The sequence below is a fragment of the Musca domestica genome, unplaced genomic scaffold (genome assembly GCF_030504385.1).
Source record: "Musca domestica strain aabys unplaced genomic scaffold, Musca_domestica.polishedcontigs.V.1.1 3, whole genome shotgun sequence".
Classification (NCBI taxonomy): Eukaryota; Metazoa; Arthropoda; class Insecta; order Diptera; family Muscidae; genus Musca; species Musca domestica.
Genome location: NW_026712299.1, coordinates 9,160,005 through 9,179,568, shown reverse-complemented (window position 1 = coordinate 9,179,568; position 19,564 = coordinate 9,160,005). Strand labels below are relative to the sequence as shown.

The following is a 19,564-nucleotide window of genomic DNA, read 5'->3' as shown; positions in this document are numbered from 1 at the left end:
AGATTCTTTCTCTTTGATACGGCCAAAACATGCCTCATCGAAATTACGGTTTTAGACCACAGGTCTCTTTGGTCCAAATCCGTTCCAGGACATTTAGAGTCGATCTACCGATGTAAGTCTGGTGCGCTTGATAACTCTTGAAAGGAGTATGTAATTTGGTCCAACCTTGGTACATCGTAATATTATTGTCCAACTTAGATCGATTTCGGAGATGGACAATATCGGTCCACTCCTTCTGGCACCTCCCCCACAAAAATGCAACATTTCAAAGAAAATATTTTGTTGCACAGAAAGAGAAAAGAGGTCCGATTTTGCTCCAACTTTGTAAATTACACACATCACAATACTTTTATTAATCCAAGGTCTGGTGTGAAGATGGAATATATCGGTCCACTCCGTCTGGTACTTCCCACACAGAGGGTCAAAATTTTGAATATTCATGCAGCTCAGAAAACACGAAATTAAAATCCGACTCCATTCAGACTTAACATATCTCAATTTTTCTATCAGCACAAGATATGTTATAAAGATGGTAGAGATCGGACCATTCTTTCTGGTACCTCCCCCACAAAGGGTCAAAATTTTGAAGCTCAGAAAACACGAAATTAACATCCATTCCAGACTTGCTACATCTCAATATTTCCATCAACATAAGATCTGTTATAAAGATGGCAGAGATCGGACCATTTCTTCTGGTATCTCCTCCACATAGGGTTCAAGACTTTGAAAAACAAAACGCTCAAAGGAAACGAAATAAGCATCCAACTCTCTTCAAATTTCCCAAACCCAAATATTTTTCCTAACGCAAGATCAGCCAACTTGCCAAACAACTTTACAACTTGCTATATTTAAATATATCTTTTTACCATAAATCTGATATGAATATGTAAATTATCGAAATTCATGATTTCGCATTAAATTGGTTATAAATGTTCGATTTCCTTCAAATTTTGCATACGCTGATATTTTTATCTATATTGGATGAAGTATGAAAATGGAATACTTCGGTCCGCTTTATCTGTTACATCACGCATATTTCCACATTTTCCAAAACTTTACACATATCTCTTATAAAGTTTAGGGAGTAGTCAATGTAGTCCAAATCTGGCACGTTGTAATATTTTTATCAGACTTAGGTCAGATACGAATTGGTCAATATTGGCCAACTGCTTCGGAACTTCTCACATAAAGGATCAACAGTTTGAATAATCATAACTTAAGGCTGGGGGTTTACATCTGTCGGCCAAACCGACTGATACCATATTACTTGTTATCTGCTGAATTGAGAATTACACTTTCTTTTAAAACGAGATCATAAGAACCACTACAAAACAAAAAATCCAATTGTTTCGTTTCATTCCACTCCTAAAAGTATGCTTTAAAATTTGTAACACTTTGATATGCTACGACACGTTACGCACTAATAGTGGCTTCATCACTCTTTCCAACAGGAAACAAAGTTTAAAGATAATAAGGACATTACTTATTTTGTTTACGAATACAAGTAGAAAGGATTTGAAGGGTGAAATGTTCATTTACAAATTACCTGGCCAATATTATTAGAAATGGAATCATTGTCACTGCACAAAATCTGTCGCATTTGTTTGAAAAGCGACATCCTTGTTTCCATCTATAGTCCAACATTTTTAATACGACCCATTGAAATGATGCAGAAGCTAAAAATAGCCAATTTTAATGTAAGTTTAAGGTCCATGATTGACTTGTGGCTAAGATTTGAAGAGAGATACTGTGATGTTGTGATGTTTAATGTGTTTAATTTGTTCCAGAACATAGTGTCTTTGTTTAAATTAAAGCATTTTTTTTTAAATTATAACAAATTTTTCCATATATTTGGGTCGATAAAATATCTATCTCTAATAATTCTCTCTTCTATTTCCTCAGACAAACGATGATGCCTTTCCCGCCCTTCTGTGTCAATCCTGCTTATATCGCCTCTTGGATGCCTACAATCTACAACAATTGGCTGAGGCTTCTGAACGACGTTTGAGAGAATATTTCTTTGGTATTCCATCACAATCTACGATGAGGTAGGTTGCCAAGTATTTTAACTACTTTTTTCATGTGTTTTTAATATTTCCATGTATCTTCGTAGCAGTCTGGGTTCGGTGCTGAATATATCCATCTCACCCAAGCCCCTGGAAACACCCGATGATAGTGTGTCAGTTGCAAATCTATGCGATATGATGTTCTATCGTGATGTCACCAATGATATAGTTGAAGTTGTCGGTGACGATGTGGAGTTGTTAAATGACGTTGAAATCGATGTTAGTAGCCTAACGCGCTCGGAGGCTGATGAAACGTTAAGTGAGGTGTTTGGTAGAAATTCAAGTGTATCAATGGATGCTACCTTAATTGGGACGTCTCATGATGAGGAAAAGCGATATGAAAATAAGAATAGTGGAAATAGTCTTTGTGAAATGCAGCAGCAAGTGGAGGGGAAAAAGAGAATACATGAGTCAACAAAGGGTCAAGGGCGAAGTGTTAAGAAAACTCTAAAAATACCAGATAAATGCTTAGATTGTGGAAAGGTTTTCCACTACAAGGGTTATTTGTTGATACACAAACGTGTCCACACCGGAGAAAGGCCATTTAAATGTGAGGTAAGTAGAAATTAAAAATGCTATTTAAATAGTAAAGCTATGGAGTTTTTTTACCCTACACCACATATTGGTAAGGGTATTATGTCTTTGTGTATTTGTTTGTAACATGGAGAAGGAAGCGAGTTGGACCCATAGTTACTTTTGGGGATCTTCATAGAATCACTTTCTGAGTCGATTTATGTATGTCCGTCCGTCTGTCCATTCTTGTGAACAAAATGTAGGGCGCATTTATTATCCGATTGGGATGAAATTTTCCAAACAATATTTGTTTGGCCCAAGGACGAACCCTATTAAAGTTGGTGAAAAACGGGTCAGATTTACATATAGCTCCCATATAGATCTTCCACCGATTTCGGGTTAGTTGGGCACCAAATCGCCAATATAAGTCCAAATGACCTAAATGTTGGTACATCCCACAAAATTGAGTCTGGAAGAAAGTACATCAAATTTGGAGAAAATCGGTTTAGATGTAGCTATAGCTCCCATTTATACATGGTGTGATGAAAAAACTGCAACCAACTTCAGACTGCTGTCATTTTTAAGCCACTCGTCCGACAGCTGTTAAAATTATTCCAGTGACAGCTCATTATATTGCTTACAAGAGTACAAAAGCATTTTGATCAGAATTTTCCATAAAAAAAGTTATTCGAGATAGAATTCAAGCGTGATAGTGTGATTTGTTTATATTTGGCTGCGAAACCACAAGTGGCTATGGTTAGAGCACTCCGGCATTTAAATGTGAATAAATATTTTGTGTCTTGTACCATCGCTAGTTACCGTGATCCTGGTAGCGTAGCCCGACGTCAAAGAAGTGGGACAGACAAAAACTGTAGCATCAGAAGAAATTGTCCGAGAAGTAAAGAAGCGACTTGATCGAAACCCGCGTCACAGTTGCCGAAAAATGGCTCATGAGCTGAACATATCGCAATATTCCATTCAGCAAATATTGAAAAATGAGCTCGGAGTAAACCCATTAAAACTTACACCGCAACAGAAAGAAAATAGACTCGAAAGAGCTAAAGAGTTGCTTCCTTGGCCGAAAGTGGTGAACTGCCGAATATGGTTTTCTCCGATGAGAAAACATTAGTTGTCCAGCAGTTAGTAAACAAACAAAATGATCGTGTTTACTTGCCAAAGAGGCCAGCTGAAAATGTGCACCTTCGGTTGGCCACCAGAACTCAAGTGCCGGTCATGGTGATGGTGTGGGCCACCATAACAGTCGATGGTCGCTCTCCGCTCGTATTAATCGACCGTGGCATCAGAATAAATGCCGAATATTATCGAGAAAATATTCTGGAAGGTGTATTAAAGCCTTGGGCACGCAAACATTTTGGCCGCAGACCTTGGTCATTCCAACAGGACTCAGCACCATCGCACTCAGCACGCGCCACCCAAGAATGCTTACAAAATTTTCGGATACCAATCCGTTGGACTATTGTGTCTGGAGTATTTTGGAAAGCAAGGTTGGCAGAGCAACATTCGGGCAGTGGGTGACGGTTTTTATTGGCCGTTTGAAGGCCGTAATTCTTGCCAAAGGTGACGAATTCGAACAAATTTCAACTTTTTCTAATATTTGACGCTATTTCCGATATTTTTTGCTTTCATTCAATAAAATTTAAAAAAATGGCTTTTGACTTTGTTGCAATTTTTTTTATTTCACCCTGTATTAGTTCCATTGAAACCAGATTATGGCTACTAAAGCCAAATATTGATAGGTGGTATGATCTACTTCAAATAAATTATTTTGTTACGGAGCTCTACTAAATATGCATAGTGGTGTAGGCTATCATATAGTCGGTCCCGCCTTTGACTTCATAGAAATTAATATTTATAATTAATATAAAAACAATAGTTATATTTAAAATTATAATAAAGAATTATAATAAAATGTCAAAATATGGTCTGTTCCAGAACTGCAACAATGTTAAAGTTTTTATTGCGATAGCCGATTTTCCCTTTATGATACAGAAAAAGAGTAGCAGAACTAATAGTTTCTCACAGGTTCTGGAAAAATAATAAATATAATCTATATAATTTAAAAAATATATTTTTTTTCTGCATGAAAAAATCACGACATTTCTTTTCATATTTTTTATTGTTAAAAATAAAAATATTTCGATAAACCTATATACTTAAAACTATAAAAAAAACAACGTATACAATATGAGGAATATATACTAGATGTAAAAATCCCTGATTTGTCGTTCAATGTCTAAAGAATGTTGTTAATAGAAATATTTGTATAACTCTATTCGAAAATTATTGAATAGATTTCACATCCAAATCTTTCGATTTCTTTGTACATTTCGTAAATTGCTCTACAATAACAACGGCTACAAAAATTATAGCTAATACTACAAAATATGAACCATATACAATATATTGGTCGCGTGGCAATAGACCCAAACCGGCATCGGTAACAACAACTAATGTCAAAATTGTTTGCAGTATAAGAGCTATTAAAGTATTTATGCCAAATATTAGACCAAAACTATCATCGCTTAAATTACGTGCCACTATGGCACTGGCTATGGTTATGACAAAGAAATACAAAATACCGAACATAACATACATGGCATATGCCACCCAGAGGATATTCGTTACAGCCGATATTATCATAAATGCTCCCATGAGTATCGAACATATTGTTAGAATCCACTGAGAACGAAAGACACCATTCATAAGGCCCGCAGTCATCGCACCAACAGCACCTAACAGAGTAACTGTCGCCTCGACGGCACCATTATAGTAACTCTCGTGATTTTCATCGATTTCTTTCCATAGAATTTGAGCATATGAAATAACTTGCAGTTGACCACATGTGGCCAATGCCCACCAAATGCTCCATTTTAAGACCGTGGGATTTGTGTAGGCACTCACAGTATGTTGCAGCAGAAGTCGCGAGGCATTTCTCCAGGAGAATTTCGGTTGAACATCATTGCTGGTCGATGAGTCTGCAAAAAATTTAATAAAAATGATATTTTAGTTAATATTAAAAAATTATTTAGTCTTTCATAGGTAATACCTAAGTCAGAATAGTGTTTTTAAATTCTATTTCAAAGGCAAAAATATAACCGCAGGCTTTTAGAAGTATTTTTCAAGGTCTGCCAAATCAAAATCGTTAATTTTTTAAAAGTATTTTTTTGTGGGACAACCTTCCAGTTTTTTCAATGTCTCTATAGCAATACTAGTGTCAAATCCGATATGACGTTTTGTGATTTAATTCCATTTCTTGAAATACAATAGCTATACCATTCTTTATACCCTCAGTCATATGGCTACAGAAGGTATATATCATTTGATATGGCCAGAACGTGCCTCATCGAAATAACGGTTTTAAACCCTAGGTCTCTTTAGACCAAATCCGTTTCAGGACATTTGGAGTCCGTTCGTCTGTCTGGCTGTTGCGTATGATAACTCTCGAAGAAAGTATCCGATTTATTCGAAATTTGGTACATCGTAATATTATTATCAAACTTAGATCGAATTCGGTGATGGCCAATATCGGTGCACTCCTTCTGGTACCTCCCACACAAAATATCAACATTTTCGAAGAAAATAATTTACTGCACAGAAAGTGGAATGATAACCCGATTTTGCTCCAACTTTGCCAATTCTAATATTTGCCATGGTACAATAAGGAGGTAGAACAGCTTCGTAAAACATCAAAAATACAGCTCTGAGGCTATGCCCGCTTCCTGTCAGAATTATTCAATATTATATCCAACAAGTTGTTTTCATTTATTTAATATTTTTTGTTAATTTCTAAAATGAGTAAAATAGCGCGAAAGATGAATGAAATGTCTGAATGCTCTCTCAAAAATATGATCCTAAGTGTTCAATCTTTCAATTCCATTTCAAATGTGGTTAACATTATTAATGCGCGCCCCGCAATTTAAGTTTCTTCCAATCATTGATTTTGAAAATATTTTGTTTTTATTTTTCAAAACAACAAATACATTCACAAAATTGGCAGAAGTCGGGCACACTTAGAAAAAAATTGTAATCAGCTGGGAGCTCTACCTTACCTTTTTATTGTACCATGATATTTGCATCAGTGCTATGTCAGGTGCGAAAATGAACAATATCGGTCTACTCCATCCAGTACCTCACCCACCAAGGGTTAACATTTTTAATAATTATAACTCTTATAAAATGTGATATAAGCGACCGGTAGTCCAGATATTACACACATCCCAATATTTTTTTTTAATCCGAGGTCCGGTGTGAAAATGGAATATACTGGTCTACTCCTTCTGGTAATTCCCCCACAAACGGCCAAAATTTTGAATATTCACGAAGCTCATAAAACACGAAATTAACATCCGATTCCATTGGCACATCTCAATATTTATAACAACACAAGATTTGTTACAAAGATGGTAGAGATCGGACCATTCCTTCTGGTACCTCCCCCACAAAGGGACAAAGCTTTGAATAACAAAACCTATCATAAAATCTGAAATAAGCATCCGGTCCTCTTCGAATTACACACTTCACAATATTTGTATTGACCCAAGGTCTTGTTCGGAGATGGGATATATCGGTTCACTCCCTCAGATACCTTCCCCACAAAAGGGTCTAAATTTTGAACATTCATGAACCTCATAGAAAGGGAAATTAACGTCCGATTCCATTCAGAATTGGTACATCTCAATATTTCTACCAACACAATATCTTTTATAAAGATGGTAGAGATCGGGACATTTCTTATAGTACCTCCCCCACATGGGGTTCAAGATTTTGAAAAACAAAACGCTCAAAGAAAGCGAAATAAGCGTCCAAATCCATCCATCTCCTCAAATTTCCTACATACAAATATTTTTGCTAACACAAGAACTGATGTGATGATGATATATAACTTCGAAACCCTTCTGGTACCTCACCCACAAAGGATCACAATTTTCAATACTGTATCTGTCATAACCTGCGAAACAAATATTTCTCTTTACCAGAAATCTGATATTAATATGTGATTTATCGAAATTTATGATTTCGCATAAAATTTGATATAAATTTTCGATTTCCTTCAAATTTTGCTTATATCGATATTTTTATCTGTATTAGATGAATTATGAAAATGGAATACTTCGCGGTCCGCTATAACTGTTAACTCACGCATATTTTCACATTTTCCATAAATTTGCACATATCTCACTCAAAGTATAGAAAGTAGTCGATATAGTCCAAATCTGGCACGTTTTAATATTTTTTGTCAGTCTTAGGTAAGATCTGAATTGGCCAACTGCTTCGGAACCTCCCCCATAAAGGATCAACACTTCCAATGATCATAACTCAAGGCTGGGGGTATACATCTGTTGGCAAAACCGACTGATACTATTTTACTTGTTTCTTTTGCATTCACTCTCGAATCGTCCTACAGAAATAGGTTCATAGTTAGCAGAGAAAATAGATGTTCTCTTTTGTTTTCGTTCTCAAAGATATTTTAATTTCATTACCACAATTAAATTTCTACATTCATACCACCTAGAGAACTTACCACTTCGCTCAACAATTTTATTATTGTGGTTCTCCGCGGCACATCCATTTTCCAATTCATCAGGCGATTGGATTTGTTGTGGCGTTCCTTCAATGTTTTCACCTTTATCTTTATTACCATCATCAACAGCGCCAACACCATCAACATCAGTTGTCGTCTTATAAAAATATATACTTTGGCTAACACTCGGCAGTGCAATCGCCACGAATAGTGATAAGATTTGTGAAGCAAACGATATGTAATGTAATTCACGATAATCCAAAGTATCAGTTGATACCAGAACCTGGGCCAAAACACCGCCCAAAAACTTGCCACACAATATTGCCGATCGCGTATGACCGGAGACAATTTGATAGCGAGATTTTTCCACCTTTGCATATATATACGTATAATAGGCTACTTCGCTAGCCATAAAGGTGCCATAGAATACCTGACCTATTAATAGTTCCCATACGGTGCGAGTCCACAGCAAAATGCCGAAGAGAACAATGCCCGACAGAGCGGAAACAATAATAATTGCCTTATATCGTAAAATATCGGTGATTAGAAACACAATAACAAGCTGGACGAGTACGGAATATGTTCCGAACGGATAGATTTCACGATTCAATTCTTCACTTGTTATATTACGATCCGGACCGGTAAGATATTCGACAACAAACGGTTCGGATGGACGCATTTCGCGAAAAAAACCAAATGTGCACAAGAGCAAGGATATACGTAACCATGATTGCATTGTTTTGTCCGATCTATTTGTCGCTTGTTTCCAAGCTGTCAGCTATTTTATGTTAATATGTTTTTTTTTGCTTAATTGCCGCCGATGCTATTAACCCCCGATCACTTTTGATTTTATTTTTTATTTTTTTGATATATGTTTGTTTCCGCGACGGAGAACGTCTTGCTACTCCGCCGTTTCTACGAGTGAATTAAAAACGTTTTGTTTTTATTTTTCCTCCTCCTCTTAACACCTTAGCAGTAATCATCAGATTGTTGTGTTAGATTCGTTATAAAAGTGTGAATTCTCTTCTCTTCTTTCTCTTGGCAAATATATTGTTATTTTCCAATACTCTTTAGTTTTTTCGTGTGTGTCTCTTCGTAGAAATACATATTTCCGAATAGTTGTTGTTTGGTGGGTTCAACAACATAACCGGTTGATCATCAAGCAACAAAATAGTGTATTAGAGCGGTTAAATAAATAAATCAATATTACAACGTGACATATTTGGACTATATCGACTACTTCCTATACTTTATAAGAGATGTGTAAATGTTCGGAAAGTGTGGAAATATGCGTGAGGTAACAGATATAGCGGACCTAAGTATTCCTTTTTCATACTTCATATAACGCAGATAAAAATATGGGTATATGCAAATGTTTATATCCAATTTTATGCGAAATCATAAATTTCGATAATTATCATATTCATATCTGATTTCTGATTAAGAGAAATATTTAGATATAGCAAGGTGCCAGAAGTACGCGAAGTGGTTGGCAGATATACATCATCTTCACAGCAGATCTTGCGTTAGCAAAAATATTTGGATGTGTGAAATTTGAAGAGAGTTGGATGCTTATCTCGTTATTTGTGAGCGTTTTGTTTCTCAAAATCTTGAACCCTATGTGGGGGAGGTACTAAAAGAAATGGTCCGATCTTCATTATTTTTAAAACAGACCTTGTTTTGATGAAAATATTGATATGTGCCAAGTTTGAATGGAATCGAATGTAAATCTTGTTTTTTATGAGCTTCATAAATATTCAAAATTTTGACCCATTGTGGGGGAGGTACCAGAAGGAGTGGAACGATATATCTCATCATCACACCAGACCTTGGGTTAATAAAAATATTGTGATGTGTGTAATTTGAAGGAAACCGGATGCTTATTTCTTATTTTATGATGGTTTTGGTTATTCAAAACTTTGACCTTTTGTGGGGGAGGTACTAGAAGGAATGGTCCGATCTCTACCATTATTATAACAGATCTTGTGTGAATGGAAATATTGAGATGTGCCAAGTCTGAAAGAAATCGGATGTTAATTTCGTGTTTTATGAGCTTCATGAATATTCAAAATGTTGACCCTTGGTGGGGGAGGTACCACAAGGAGTGGACCGATATATTCCATCATTACAACAGACTTCAGGTTATTGAAAATATTGTAATGTGTGTAATTGGAAGACAATCGGACACTTACATCACATTTTATAAGAGTTATAATTTTTCAAAATGTGCGGTGGACCGGTACTGTCCATTTTAGCACGTGACCTAGAACTTATGCAAATATTATGATATGCAAAGTTTGTGCAAAATCAGATTATATTTTCTCTTTCTGTGCAGTAAATTTTGTTCTTTGAAAATTTTGACATTTTGTGTGGAAGGTACCAGAAGGAGTATACCGATATTGCCCATCTCAGAACTTGATTTAAGTTTGGCAATAACATTACGATGTACCGAGTTTGGATCAAATCGGATACTCCCTTCGAGAGATATCGTGTGAAGTAGCCAGACAGACAGACGGACGGATATCGCTAGATCGTCTCCAAATGTCCTGAAACGGATTTGGTCCAAAGAGACCTAGGGTCTAAAACCGTTATTTTGATAAGATACCTTTTGGCCGTATAAAATTATATATATCCTGAGGGTATAAAAATAACCAAAAAGATCCTTTGATTAAGGGTTAGAGGATTAAAATTTTTAACCAAAATAATCCACGCAACGTTATCTGTAATATTGCCGAAGACACTGTATACCTAGAATGTAAGTGTTCCTATGGATCTTAAACCTTAAATTTCCAAGAATGTGGAAAAGGAGGAACTACCTCCCTCTATTTTCGTTACTTTGTGACGTAAAGTTTTATATCTACTTTCATAATCTGCTGGATTTTTCCTGTGATTATTTTTGGTGTTGCATAGTGTTAATAGATTTCCCCAGAAATCCTTTAATGAAACCCTAGTGGGCAAAAAATCTTTTAAAATTAGTTAAGAAAAAAATGTTCAGACACTACTGCGATTATTCGCTTATCGCGACAATTAGATTAAAAAGTTAACCTGATTCTAACATCACTTGGGTTTCTGTCTTCTGTAAATCCTTAACTTATAAAGGCCTAATTTCAAAATGAAGCTTGCCTTAAAAACCTGATTTAAAAGGGATATTTTTAGCCGTTTAATATCATCTTTTTAAATCATCAAGAAAAAAAAAAAAACATTTTTTTGTCTGCAACAAAATGTATCGAAAAGCCCAAATATTTGATTGTTATACACATGCACATACATACAATTGCCGGTTATACACATGCCTACCGAATGAAATTGAAAATGCCATTTAACATTCTTTATTTGTCATCATCGTCATCGGCATTACGTATTGCCAGCCATATCATTTGTATCTATCGAACTTGTTCTATCGAAATTGTTCTATCAACAATTAAATAAAGAATTAATTCTGTCGGCAATCTCTTTCAATTAAAAGTGACGATTCAAATTCATTTCTCTAATAAATGGTGTTCAGTATTTAATTACAGAGACACATCTGTGTGTGCCCATGTATGTAAATACCCAGCAGTATAGAGAGATGGGGTAGCGTTTGCGCTTAATCGTTATCTATTTATTTTATTTTTGTCATTTTATAGTACCAATTCAAAACAATCAATTGAGCGAGTTGTCAAAATGTCATAAACACGCGATTTTTTTTTAAATGTTTTGTTCAATCATTAACCCCCTAAGTTAGTAAAAGACTGGATATTTGTTTGTGCTTCGTTTATGATCGACAAGACAAGAGAAAAATTCCATACTCGTGTTTTATTTGTTTGTTTCTAAAAAAAGTTTTTTTTTTATTTTTATTGTTTGTTATTGTTCTTAAAATAATTTTATAATTCATGAAATTGTTTAATTATTCTCAAAATGCATTTATCAATTTTGGTTGCTTGTATGTAGGTGGACATTTTAGTAATTATACCCTCAGCGATATGGCTACAGAGGGTATATATCATTTAATATGGACAAAACGTGCCTCATCGAAATAACGTTTTTAGAGCCTAGGTCTCTTTGGACTAAATCCCTTTCAGGACATTTGGAGTCGATCTAGCGATGTCCCTCCGCCCTTCCATCGGTCTGTTTGTCTGTCTGGCTGGTGCGCACCATAACTCTCGAACAGAGTATCCGATTTGATTCAAACTTCGTACATCGTATTATTATTGTCAAACCTAGATCGAGGTCGGAGATGAGCAATTTCGGCGCACTCCTACATGTACCTCCCCCCACAAAATGTCAAAATTTTCAAAGAAAATAATTTATTGCACAGAAAGAGAAAGGATAATCCGATTTTGCTCGAACTTTGCAATTCCTAATATTTGCATCAGAGCTAGGTCAGGTGCGAAAATGGACAATATCGGTCCACTCTTTCAAATGCCGCCCCCACAAAGGGTCAACATATTGGCTAACTGGGGGGTATACATCTGTCGGTAAAACCAACTCATACTATTTTACTTGTTTTATTTATAGTTCTAAGAAAATTTGGGTAGAAATTACGATTTTTTCAAAATATCATATACTAAATGATAGTATTAACGTAGATCATACTGTAAATGATTTGATTGTTAAAATTTTTATTAAACAGACCTAATTACGATTAATTGCAAAACCAAATGCAACAGTTGTATTTACCTATATATACAGCGAAAGCAGTATGGCGCAAAATAATGGAAAATAAAAACAAGTTAAAAAGTATCAGTCGGTTTGGCTGACAGATGCATACCCACAGCCAATGTTCGATTATTTAAATATATTTTAACTTCTCTTATGATTTTTCATATGTTTGCCTTCTAGAGAGTAGGTTCCGAAGGAATGAGCCAATTTTGTTCCTTTCGTATCGGACCTAAATAAATATGATATAAATATTGCGACGTGCCAGTTTCGCACTATATTGGTTACTTCCTTCACTTTATGTGAAATATGTGATCATTTTTGGAAAATATAAAAATGAGCGTGAGTTACCGTATATGGTCGACCGAAGTATTCCATGTTAATACTTCATTTAATATGGGCAAAATTACAAGAAAATCGATCATTTATATCCAATTTTATGCGAAATCATAAGTTCCATATTCATTCCAGGTTTCTGTTTGAGAAACATATATACAGGGTGAGATGAAAAAAACTGCAACCAACTTCAGACTGCTGTCATTTCTAAGCCACTCGTCCGACAGCTGTTAAAATTATTCCAATGACAGTACAAAAGCATTTTGGAGAGAATTTTCCAGAAAAAAAGTTATTCGTGATAGAATTCAAGCGTGATAGTGTGCAACAGAAAAGAGCTAAAAAGTTGCTTCGCTTGGCCGAAAGTGATGAACTGTGTTTCTCCGATGAGAAAACATTCGTTGGCCAGTAGTTTGTAAACAAACAAAATGATCGTGTTAACTTGCCCAAGAAGTCAGGTGAAAATTTGCACCTTCGGTTGGCCACCAGAACTCAAGCGCCGGCCATGGTGATGGTGTGGGCCGCCATAACAGCCGATGGTCGCTCTCCGCTCGTATTAATCGACCGTGGTATTAGAATAAATGCCGAATATTATCGCGAAAATATTCTGGAGGGTGTATTAAAGACTTGGACACACAAACATTTTGGCCGCAGAACTGGAACATCCCAACAGGACTCAGCAACATCGCACTCAGCACGCGCCACCCAAGAATGATTACAAAATGAGGTTGCTCGCTTCATTTCCAGCTCACAATGACCAGCAAAATCTCCGGATACCAATCCGTTGGACTATTGTGTCTGGAGTATTTTGGAAAGCAAGGTTGGCAATAAAAATGCCAAAGTATCAATCACCTCAAGCAAGCCGTTCGGCGGGAATAGGCCAAAATACCGCAGAGCAACATTCGGGCAGCGTGTGACGGTTTCATGGCCGTTTGAAGGCCATAATTTGTGCCGAAGGTGACCAATTCAAAGAAATCTAAACGTATTCTAAAATTTTATGCTATTTCCGACATGTTTGCTTTCATTCAATAAACTTTGAAAAAAAAATGTAAAAATTAAGGCGTTAGCCATATGACTGAGGGCACAATTAATTATTCAAAATAATACTTAATTACAAAAATATACATACCTAACCTAGAATTTTTATGCATAGTTTTTTTACAATACTTTTACATTCGATTAACAAATAATGCACACAAATTTGTCCTGGCTAGTAAAGTTAAGATTCCATTAATGGTATAAATGTCAAAACTACTAGCAACAACTATGTTTAGATATAGCTCTTGTCTAGCTAGTTGGGTGAGACAGTATCTTTACGGTTACAACCTCTGTTGGTTAGTCTGACATGAAAAGGGTTAATTTATTAATAATTACAAAGCAAACACTCACGTTTTGTGGAAAAACAATGCCGTAATATGATCTGCTGACAAGTTGATTTCTTATAATTTTAGCCATATAAGTCATATACTGCCCTCAATATCCATACTCAGATGTAATTATACACGTTGCTGTATTTCTATATACAGTTCTCTTAACAGCCTTCTCCTCAATTTTGTCAACGGTGTCGGTATTTCATCTCTTTCTCTTATTGTTTTTGCCTTCTTTACAGCTTTGCTCGCGAGAATTTATTACATCAACAAAACTTTTATTGCATCAACCTACACACAATGCGACAGATTGGCGCAAACGTTTTCAATGTGAAATTTGTTCGGCATTTTTTGCAACATCATCGAATTTCAAATCACACAAATTGACACACGCGACCGTTCGTAATTATTCATGTGAAATGTGTAAGATGTCATTTAAATCGCAACGGAATTTAAAACGACATCAAGCTGTGCATCAAGCCATCGATAGCGATGAACGGCAAGACAGTGAGATCTTTTGTCAAATATGTGGAAAATCATTTAGCAAACATGCATCATTGAGTGCCCACCTGACAATGGTGCATCGTCGTGTACGTAAACATAAATGCAGCGAATGTGATAAGATTTTTGGCAAGAAATCAAATCTTATCAACCACATGAGGTTCGATGAATTGATTAACAAAAAACACACTACGAAATTGACAAAGTAAATGTTTTTTTTTTTTTGATTTTCTTTGTAGAACACACAGTGGCGAGAAGCCTTTCGAATGTCCCACATGCTATTGGAAATTTGCTCAATCATCGTCGTTGAGAAGACACATGAAAAAGCATAACAAAAGGTAAATCAATCAACACCTGTGATGCTTACCGAAAGGCCAGCAAACTGTCCTGGCACATTTCTTCAAACTTGTGACATCGTTTTTTCTTTTGGTGGTATTTTTTTATTAAAAAACAATATTTCCTATCTTTTACAAATTGTTCTTTTGCAGTGGTCCAGTAACATTATAAACCTAATAACAACTCACATTCATTACGTTTTCTTTTGATACTCCTCATATAAACGTAATAGCTCTGAACTTGTTCGAGGCCTCACCACTGTTAAGGCATAATCGAATTGTGTCATAGTTACAGCGGTTGCATCAAAACTTTCCTCCAATGTTTTGAGGGCAGCCTCATGACATACAGCCTGTATTTCGGCACCCGAATAACCTTCGGTACGTTGGACCAATTCATCAATTTTCACATCTTCTGCCAAGGGCATTTTCTTCAGTTTTATTGAGAAAATTTGACGTCTTGCTTCAGCATTGGGTAGGCCAACATAGATGATACGATCAATACGTCCGGGTCGTAATAGGGCTTTATCAATCATATCTGGACGGTTTGTGGCCGCAACAATGGTAACATTTTGTAAGGACTCAACGCCATCCATTTCAGTTAGAAGTTGGGTTAGAACACGTTCTTTGACCGAACTACCCGAACCACCAGAAGCTCCCTCTGAACGTTCTCCGCCAATGGCATCAATTTCATCGAAAAAGACAATAGATGGCGCCACTTGTCGAGCTTTGCGAAAAACTTCTCTAACCGCCCGTTCGGATTCACCAACCCACATTGAGAACAGCTCAGGGCCTTTGATAGACAGAAAATTTAATTGACTCTCTGTGGCCAAAGCTTTGGCTATCATGGTTTTGGAACAACCCGGAGGACCATACATTAATATGCCACGAGGTGGTTTAATGCCCAAACGTTGAAACTGCTCGGCATGTTTTAAAGGCCATTCTATGGCTTGCTGTAGCTTCAATTTCAATTCATCTTGACCACCTATATCAGACCATCGCACATTGGGACATTCTATTAAGACCTCACGCATGGCAGAGGGTTTGACAATCAACAAAGCCGAATTAATATCCTCCATTTGTAGTACAACATCGCCGGCTTTGAATGCATTTATCATGGCTTTCAGTGTGGCATTATAAATGAGATTAGCCAAATCGGCTCCCACAAAACCGTGAGTTATTTGAGCTATTTCATGTATATCTTCCTCCCGGAGTTTATGTTTCTCCACTTTCTTCAGCAAACAGTGTAATATTTCTTCCCTACCAACTGGAGTTGGTGCCGCTACCTCCACTTCACAATCCAAACGTCCACATCGCCGAATACTGGGATTTAGCAATTCAATATTGGAGGTAGTGGCAAGGACAAAACATTTTTGAGCTTCCCTCTTGTGGCTCAACGAATCGAGTAAATTAAAGAATGCTATTGCTACACGTTTTACAACATCATTGGTTTCTTGTTTCGGACAGAGATTGTGAACATCTTCAATAACGACCAGCGACGGGTGGGGATAATGTTGGAAGACCTTGTCAAATTGAATATTCAAATTCTTTTCTGTTTCACCCAAGAATTTGCTAAACAATTCACTTGTATTCAAGCGTAGTATTAGAGGATTGAATGTGGATTTTGTCAGTTGCTGCTGTTGTAACAACTTGCTGGACATTGCTTCACACATCATTGTTTTGCCACAGCCTGATGAACCGTAAACTAGCAGACCGCGTGATATTTTAACACCTGTAATAAATACAAATAAATTAAAGTAAACTAAAGAACTTAATATTAAATTTTATATTATTTGAAAAATGTTCCAAATCGATGTTATTTCAATAGAAAAACAATCATAGTCCTGTTGTATTCAGACTCCAAATAGAGGATTTTTATAATTTAAAATCGTTTGGAAAAAAGAAGGTCACGAAATTGTAGTCCAATTTATAAAAACGTCCAGAAAAAGGGAGATATTTACCTTTGGGAATCTCACGCAAACCCAGTGCAAAATCGATTGCTTCCTCTATAATATTCAATTGTGGATGTAGGCCACCAATATCATCTTTCGTTATCGAGTAGCCAGACTCCTCCAGACCATTATTATCTGAATTCTTCCAACTATCACTCGAAATTTTGATTTCCGTTGAATTTGTCACTTTAAATATATCTCCCACTGAGCTCGAGTCCAAACTTAATTTGTCAAAAGTTCTTTCAAGTTCGCCAGAATTCGACGTATTTGCTGCTACACTTGTACCATCCAAGACAAGGAGCTTCAATTGTTTGTTAAAAAAATTATAATGGATAATAGAATTTTTGGCAAAGCAAAGATTTTTCAATTCATGTTTTAGTAAACGTTCCAGATCTTTTAATTGTTGTTCATTTAAATCTATGGGTTCTGGTTCCTCTGTGTGAATTGTTAACACTAAACTTTTTGCAGTTACGGGCTGTCCTTTGGGTAGACATTGTATTTGCCAGATGTGCCCCCTATAGTTGGACCAGTTATTTTTGAAATCTATAAACGAAAAAAATATTAAATTTAATATTCATTATAATCCGATAATAATAATGTAATACCTACCCTCCTCATTGACAAATATGGTGGTTAGAAATTTATCCGGTATTGGCCAAACACTGCGCACATATGTCACATTTTCTTTGGTAGATTTGATCAGCAGTTGTTGCCCAATATGAAATCCAGATAAACGTATCGCCCCTTCCGATATGAATATCATATTATTTAAATATTTTTCAGGCATATCCTTTAGGGTTTCTATTTCGTACTTTCTCACCTCCATGCTGCTGGAGTAGAAGACACCCTTGCGTATGTATTCCAAAGGTTCACCTTTCTTGTTCTCATATTGACCGGCTCCGATTGGACACACATTTTCATGTCTTTCCCGATCGTTGGACGTAATGTGGGCATCACATTTTTCACAGGTATACCAAATTGCGGCAGCTTTATTTGAACTCTTTTTATTGGAGGATTTTGGTGGCATATTTAAGGAGTCTAAGATCTTCAAAGAATCTCATGCGGCATGGATTGGATTTGTTTACAAAATATAGAAGCATGAGTCCAATCAGACAACGAAGTGGGAAGAATTTTTTGACGGCGACGTTGGCTCATCAGGTGTAAAAATGATAAAAATAATAAGGGTAGTCGTGCCAACACAGTTGAATAAATAAAAGCAACGATTTGTTAGAAAAAAAAAGATGACAATACAATATTATTTGACTTCTTTGCTAAATCTCATATGGCAACCCTTTTCCAACGAATTCGACCTTGTCATTTTTCAAAGAGAAATTATTTTGACATACCTAAAATGCTTACGTATGACGAGTGGCATATTTTGCAAACACAATAAATAAGCCATGAAATAAGCTTTTATTTTTGGATTTTCTTGGTACGTAAAAACGTTTATTCGTTCCAAATCGTAGGGAAAAGAATTTTATTTATATATAAAAATATATATCGGAGCCGAGTTCCACAAAATGAAAAGGTAAGTCCCAAAATTCGCTCCATTTGTGCTGATATTAGTCATTTTTTGCACGATAAACCTGATCTCCAAATCTTAGCCGATCTCGATAAAATTTGGCAAAGGTATTTCTGAGCTCTATAAGATATAAGATAGATCTGGTACCAAATATCATTGTTGTCAAATGCATATTACGCTTGAGAGTAACTTTTTTAGATGTTTTTAGATGTTTTTATTTTAGAATAATGTTTGCGTGCCAAAGGCTTTAATACACCCTCCAGAAAATTTCGGCATTTATTCTGATGCCACGGTCGATTAATACGAGAGGTCGATTAATACGAGCTGTTATGGCGGCCCACACCATCACCATGGCCGGCGCTTGACTTCTGTTGACCAGTCGAATGTGCACATTTCAGCTGACCTCTTTGGCAAGTAAACACGATCATTTTGTTTCTTTACACACTGCTGGACTACGAATGTTTCCTCATCGGAGAAAACCAAATTCGGCAGCTCACCACTTTCGGCCAAGCGAAACAACTCTGTAGCTCTTTTGAGTCTATTTTCTTTCTGTAGTGGTGTAACTTCTTGCAATTTTTGGAATTTCAATGGCTTTACCCCGAGCTCATTTTTCAATATTTGCCGAATGGGATATTGCAATATGTTCAGCGCACGAGCCATTTTTCGGCCACTGCTACGCGGGTTTCGATCAAGTCACTTATTTACTTTCCGAACCATTTCTTCTGATGTTGTTGTTTTCTTCCGTTCACTTCCACTTTTCTTGACGTGGGGCTACGCTACCAGTATCACGGTAACGAT

General features: G+C 36.2%; 3 protein-coding genes across 4 annotated transcripts; 1 reads left to right on the top strand and 2 right to left on the bottom strand.

Moving 5' to 3' along the window:
- The first annotated feature begins 1,504 nt into the window (after positions 1–1,504).
- Positions 1,505–15,587, top strand: LOC101889845 (zinc finger protein OZF). 2 transcript variants are annotated; one of them, XM_020039477.2, is made up of 6 exons: positions 1,505–1,697; positions 1,903–2,048; positions 2,117–2,621; positions 14,702–15,120; positions 15,200–15,298; positions 15,449–15,587. In XM_020039477.2, exons 1-6 carry the CDS (start codon positions 1,566–1,568, stop codon positions 15,465–15,467), a joined length of 1,320 nt encoding a protein of 439 aa, XP_019895036.1. In that variant the 5' UTR covers positions 1,505–1,565; the 3' UTR covers positions 15,468–15,587. The 2 variants fall into 2 exon arrangements, with proteins under 2 accessions (XP_019895036.1, XP_005176270.1); XM_005176213.4 differs by having other exon boundaries at positions 2,114–2,621.
- LOC101901731 (thiamine transporter 1) lies at positions 4,692–9,061 on the bottom strand. The gene is made up of 2 exons (XM_005176196.4): positions 8,122–9,061; positions 4,692–5,575 (listed from the first exon to the last, which is right to left on the bottom strand). Exons 1-2 carry the CDS (start codon positions 8,855–8,857, stop codon positions 4,881–4,883), a joined length of 1,431 nt encoding a protein of 476 aa, XP_005176253.1. The 5' UTR covers positions 8,858–9,061; the 3' UTR covers positions 4,692–4,880.
- LOC101890015 (ATPase family gene 2 protein homolog A) lies at positions 15,366–18,410 on the bottom strand. The gene is made up of 3 exons (XM_005176214.4): positions 17,854–18,410; positions 17,254–17,787; positions 15,366–17,024 (listed from the first exon to the last, which is right to left on the bottom strand). Exons 1-3 carry the CDS (start codon positions 18,269–18,271, stop codon positions 15,490–15,492), a joined length of 2,487 nt encoding a protein of 828 aa, XP_005176271.1. The 5' UTR covers positions 18,272–18,410; the 3' UTR covers positions 15,366–15,489.
- Between the last annotated feature and the right edge of the window lie 1,154 nt (positions 18,411–19,564).

Coding starts and splice junctions, on each gene's coding strand:
- LOC101889845 (XM_005176213.4), top strand. CDS start 1,566: ATGGAATCATTGTCACTGCACAAAATCTGTCGCATTTGTTTGAAAAGC. Junction 1,698..1,902: donor TAAAAATAGCCAATTTTAAT/GTAAGTTTAAGG, acceptor CTATTTCCTCAG/ACAAACGATGATGCCTTTCC. Junction 15,121..15,199: donor AATCTTATCAACCACATGAG/GTTCGATGAATT, acceptor TTTTCTTTGTAG/AACACACAGTGGCGAGAAGC.
- LOC101901731 (XM_005176196.4), bottom strand. CDS start 8,857: ATGCAATCATGGTTACGTATATCCTTGCTCTTGTGCACATTTGGTTTT. Junction 5,576..8,121: donor TAAAATTGTTGAGCGAAGTG/GTAAGTTCTCTA, acceptor AATTTTTTGCAG/ACTCATCGACCAGCAATGAT.
- LOC101890015 (XM_005176214.4), bottom strand. CDS start 18,271: ATGCCACCAAAATCCTCCAATAAAAAGAGTTCAAATAAAGCTGCCGCA. Junction 17,788..17,853: donor CATATTTGTCAATGAGGAGG/GTAGGTATTACA, acceptor TTTCGTTTATAG/ATTTCAAAAATAACTGGTCC. Junction 17,025..17,253: donor TTTGCGTGAGATTCCCAAAG/GTAAATATCTCC, acceptor TATTTATTACAG/GTGTTAAAATATCACGCGGT.